The 4,936-nt window shown below is 37.9% G+C and overlaps 2 protein-coding genes across 3 annotated transcripts in view; one reads left to right on the top strand and one right to left on the bottom strand.

Moving 5' to 3' along the window:
- The first annotated feature begins 824 nt into the window (after positions 1–824).
- On the top strand, positions 825–2,396 carry akip1 (A kinase (PRKA) interacting protein 1). 2 transcript variants are annotated; one of them, XM_016483310.1, is made up of 5 exons: positions 825–943; positions 1,195–1,361; positions 1,452–1,532; positions 1,608–1,736; positions 2,160–2,396. In XM_016483310.1, exons 2-5 carry the CDS (start codon positions 1,218–1,220, stop codon positions 2,301–2,303), a joined length of 498 nt encoding a protein of 165 aa, XP_016338796.1. In that variant the 5' UTR covers positions 825–943; positions 1,195–1,217; the 3' UTR covers positions 2,304–2,396. The 2 variants fall into 2 exon arrangements, with proteins under 2 accessions (XP_016338796.1, XP_016338797.1); XM_016483311.1 differs by having other exon boundaries at positions 825–957.
- A 324-nt stretch (positions 2,397–2,720) lies between these two features.
- The window catches only part of LOC107686328 (uncharacterized protein C11orf16 homolog), a 4,876-nt gene continuing 2,660 nt past the window's right edge, over positions 2,721–4,936 (bottom strand). Inside the window, exons 5-7 of the mRNA XM_016483296.1 lie at positions 4,337–4,574; positions 3,652–4,228; positions 2,721–2,958 (exon numbers count right to left, since the gene is read on the bottom strand). Coding sequence (XP_016338782.1) covers positions 2,721–2,958; positions 3,652–4,228; positions 4,337–4,574 — 1,053 coding nt within the window. The remainder of the gene's footprint in view (positions 2,959–3,651; positions 4,229–4,336; positions 4,575–4,936) is intronic.

Below are 4,936 nucleotides of genomic sequence, written 5' to 3'. Positions count from 1 at the left end.
TTTGCTATAAGTTTGATTACATCATAAAATAATTGCTGTTAAGTGTTCATCGTCTGTTTGATTACGTCTTTAATTGATTTTTCCGTACATTTCTGCGATATGTACATAAACTGACAGTCACCACTGATAAGCTACTACTAAATATTGTAGAAACTTAATTTTCTGTAAAGTTGCTTTGCAACGATTTGTATCGTAAAAAGCGCTATACAAATGAACTTGAATTGAATTGAATATTAACACAATTAGCATAGATCCTACCATATATCCATTTATCCACAACTCATCTTCATATAGTATTGCATTCTCTGTAGCCTATACGGTGCTAGCCTATATGGAGCTGAACTGTAAAATATTAGATTTGCTGGGTCTATGCTAACCTTTTTTTTGGTATCTCTGTTTTCGCTGATAAACATAAGGCATCTTTACACAGTCAAGTTAAGGCTGCTCTGTACCTGCTCAACATTCTGTCTAGACTTAGGCTAATGCATATTTGTATAAATGCATTAATGCCACCTCTGAGTAGATTTTAGCATAAAGACATCTAAATGCCACTTCAGATGCACTTCTGTGCCGTCTTTGCAGTGTAAATTTGGCAGTAGACATACAGTATAGTCATAAATATGGCGAATAAGTAGCTACATAAGTACATGTACATAGCCTAATATATTTTTCTAATAATTTAAAAACAAATGTATATTTGTAGATTTATGATGAAGATAAAGATTGTATGATACTGGTGTTCTTGCTTGTGTCGCATTTTAGCCACGCACAAAAGACTTCATTTCCCAGCAGCCCGTGGGAAAGGAGGAAATACATTTAAACTTTCACTTTAGCTCCACACGCCCATCACTAACATACAGCTGCAACAGTTTGGAATAATTGATTTGAATGCGTTTATAGAGTCCAAAGAGCAAACAACGAACATTTTGGGCGCCATTGGATCGTAAGTTTTGCGTTGTGAGTTTTAAAATGCAAACAAAATATCAAAGTGTATGTTCATATGATTGCCATACGATTAAAATTTTGGAGAAAAAAACAAAACAAAACAAGTTAAAACGCCTGCTTTCCGTTTCGAAATTGTAGCATAGTTTTCATTAATGCAATTACATGCAATAGTTCTTAGTATTATGACGCCAACGTTGTGACAATTGTTTTGTGGATATGATATGGAATTTCGGCCATATTCGGTTTCAGTGCAGTCCAGGACGCTTGTGTACATGGCCAGTGAATCCTGGTTGGAGTCTTCCCTGCGCCGTTCATCTAAACTTGGGCAGGAGGTGTTGGAAAAAGCAAAAAGACGGTCTGTAAGCTGTTCAAGACCAAGACCACCCGTGCTCGGTCACAACGAAAGGAACTCAGAGGCGTGTAGACACAATTCGAATTGATTTGATCACTAAATGAATGATGTCCATGACACAAATGCTTTAATTTTTCTTCCCCCTGTGTTACAGAGAGACATTTTACATTCAAACTTGGACCATGCTTTTGCAAAAGTAGTGGAGTACATGTCAGAAACTACCAGACAATGCAAGGTGAAAATGCTTTATTCATTTAATTTAACGGTGTTGAGATTTGAATTCGAAAAACAGCCTGTACTTCTTTAATAGAAGTTTTATGAGACTGTGCACCTGGCTCAGCCCAGTGAGCGAGAACACATCTGTCGCTACCATTCCCAGCAGATGTTGAGGACTGCAGGACAGAAACAGAATGCAAGTGCAGCCATCAAACGAGACATTGTAAGTATTGACCTTGACAAAAAATGTCATAATTTTTTGCCATTGTAGGGATTTTCACATTTGAAATGGATAATCCTGGGTCATTTTAAACCCAGCGTTTTATCTTGCTTCACGTTTCACACTGCTCATAATTTAACAATTAATCCTGGGTATTCGCATGCTGACATTTCACACTGCACATTCCTAAATCCTGTGTTAATGTTCTTATTTGCATATTTGCAGTATCAGTGTCATTGATTGGACGAATGCAGCATGCAACCTGTTTACATGAAGCCCTACATAGGCTGTTGCAACTTAAACCATAAAAGCATAGTTAAAAAGTTGATTTTAAACAGATAGGAACCATATTTACCCAGGCCATAGGTACTACATTTATTCTGCAAATCAACTTTATAAAGTGGTTCATCTACATATTTTTTGAAGGGTTCATCAGAACCAGAGGATTTCCTTGTTGAAGTGTCTCCAGGCACCTATTCCATCACAGCAGCAATGCAGGACGCAAAGCCACAGACGAAAACGGTCCGCATCAATGCTGGAGAAAGCATGAGCCTTACATTCAACCTCTGAACTGCACCTGTGTATTATATGGGTGAAATTCTGTGCCTTAATTGAGGACTTGTGGACTTGCTCTAAAATTGCAACTAAAACTAAATGCACTGACTTTGACTCTTCTTGATCTTTTTTTTTTTTTTAGTATTCATAAGTGTTACGGTTTTATACTCAGGAATATTTATTCATTTTTTAATAGCAATCATGAATATATATTGAGCCATAGAAGCCATAATGAGATTCTGCCGCAATACAGAATATACATTTTATTTTACTTTGTTTATTCTTTAAAGTTAATAAAGTTTTGCATGGTTTTACATAATAGTATTTTGTATTTAATTAGTACACCAACCATAGGATGTTTGATTTACAAACAAATATTATCTCTGAAAAAATAAAAATCAGCAAAAATCAGCAAAAGTTCATTGACAACACTCATAACACTCTGAACTTTGGCTGTGGAACTATCAGTTTGGTTGGCTTTGAGCTGATTGCTACAGCTAGTGGTGATGGCGATAACTTTTGCTCAGTTGATCCAAATATTTCCCTCATATCAACTCCTAGTTTTGGTGAATAGGGAACCAGCTTAAATAAAGAGCTGTGATTGGTCTGTAAATAGTCCCCAGCACGCTCCCTGTGCAAGCAGGTGGTCACGTTGGTTATGTTGACGGAAGTTAGCCTATTTTCAGGCGCTGCGTTATATCATTGCGCCTGCTGCACCCATGGTATGGCAGCAAAGTTCCTTGATTATTACGCCAGAATGAGAGTATAGTTCCTAGCCATATCGGCCTAGAAAATCACAACTTTTAATTTTCCGTCAGTCTTAGTACACGATGTAACTACAGAAGAGTCAAGTTTTAAATAGGAAAAATATAGAAACTCTTTGGTCATTTTTGAGCGAGATGCTAACGGTCTAATCAGATTCAATGATCTATGCTAAGCTACAGCTAAAAGTGCTACCGCCAGACCCGGAGATCGGCTGAATGGATTCGAAAACGGTAAAACTCAACTGTTTAACTCTAGGGCCTAGAGTTGGAAAATGAGCCTATTTTCAAAAATAGTGGAGTGTTCCTTTAATATTTTGATACTTTTTTCAGGACTTTGATGAATAGAAAGTTAAAAAGAACAGCATTTATTTGAAATAGAAATCTTTTGTAACATTATAAATGTCTTTGCTGTAAATTTTAATAAATGGAATGAATCCTTTCCAAATAAAAGTATTAATTACTTAAAAAAAAAAAATACTGACCCCAAACATTTTAACAGTAGTGCATATGCTAAAAAACTAAGTCAATTCAAAACTAAGTGTTTTTATTATTGTATTGTATTTGTCCATTTTGATGGCTATATCGTAAATATTTTGTCATTACCTGGTTGTTTGTGCTGTGGTTCTGCAGAACCCCTTTTCCAGTATCTCCAGGCTGGTCTGGTCTCAGGATGAGTGTATGGCTTTCTCAGGCAGGAAATCTCTGTGTTTATTGATTGGCTCACCAGTTCTGACCTTGAAGGCCTGTGTTTTCCAGCTGCAGTATCCTCCTCATTCTCATAGTCAGAGGTTGATGATGAGGATGAAGGCACTTGTGTCTGTTGAGAGCTCTGTAGTTCTTTCAGTTGGAGATCAACTTTCCTCTCCAGCTCATCTCTCCTTTGTTTACGCAGTAGTGGAGATGACGTGAACACTGGCCAGCATCTCCTCACTAGACAGTGGCATGGTGGAATGGAGGACAGACTGTGGTGGTTGCACCGGTGACATGGAAATTCAAAACAATTCATGGTGCTGCAGTGGGAAACCCTGGAGCAACATGGCCGGGATGAATAATGCTGGAGGTCTTTGATAATTTGTTCATAATGAGAGGGTGGAATCCATACTGCGAGCTGTTTGGGGACATGAATTGTCATCCCGTTCCAGAAGAGAACCTGGAGTCCCAAAAGACCTTCATCAACTGTAATGAGATAACAGATCTGAGCCATTTCCCTAGGTTTATAGAGTTATGCATATCACTAATATGCTGCTCACAAGTATTGGTTCCAAATTTGTATATAAATCTTACTTTTAAGCGGATCTCTTAGCTCCATACCGGAAATTACCCTTCCAGGCCCATATCGTCTCATGTCTGGCTCCCATGGTGCTAGAACCGTGTCTCCTGGTATGATACTGTGCCTGTGTGCACTGGCTAGACTAACCATATCAGGCTGGCAAGTTGGCTGAACTGTATTTAATGTGTCCATAAATGTATTTCCTTTAGGTCCAAACTTATCAAACTCCACCGTATAAAGATTTCCTCTGCCCTGGATACAGACATAAAATGTTTAAAATGTAATTTTACATCTGGACTTGACTATATTTAAAAATATGCTATACCTATCCAAGTAATTTTTTTTAAAGGGGTCATAGGATGCTACATGCAAATTTACAAGTTGTTTGAACTGAAATGTGTGTTGGCAGTGTGTGTACACAACCACCCTATAATGATAAAAATCCACCCAGTGTTTTTTTTTTAAATCTGATTAAATGTTTTCCCCTTTCTCAAATCGAGCCGATCTCAGATGCATGTCTGTGTGACATCACACAGACTGACCCCTCCCACGATAGTTTGATTGACAGTAGCGTTTCAGCACAGACTGGACTGGTGTCTTACCTTAGCTCCGCC

This window comes from Sinocyclocheilus anshuiensis, unplaced genomic scaffold (genome assembly GCF_001515605.1).
Source record: "Sinocyclocheilus anshuiensis isolate Anshui unplaced genomic scaffold, SAMN03320099.WGS_v1.1 scaffold481, whole genome shotgun sequence".
NCBI classification, from domain to species: domain Eukaryota; kingdom Metazoa; phylum Chordata; class Actinopteri; order Cypriniformes; family Cyprinidae; genus Sinocyclocheilus; species Sinocyclocheilus anshuiensis.
This window is presented reverse-complemented; position numbering and strand designations above follow the sequence as displayed.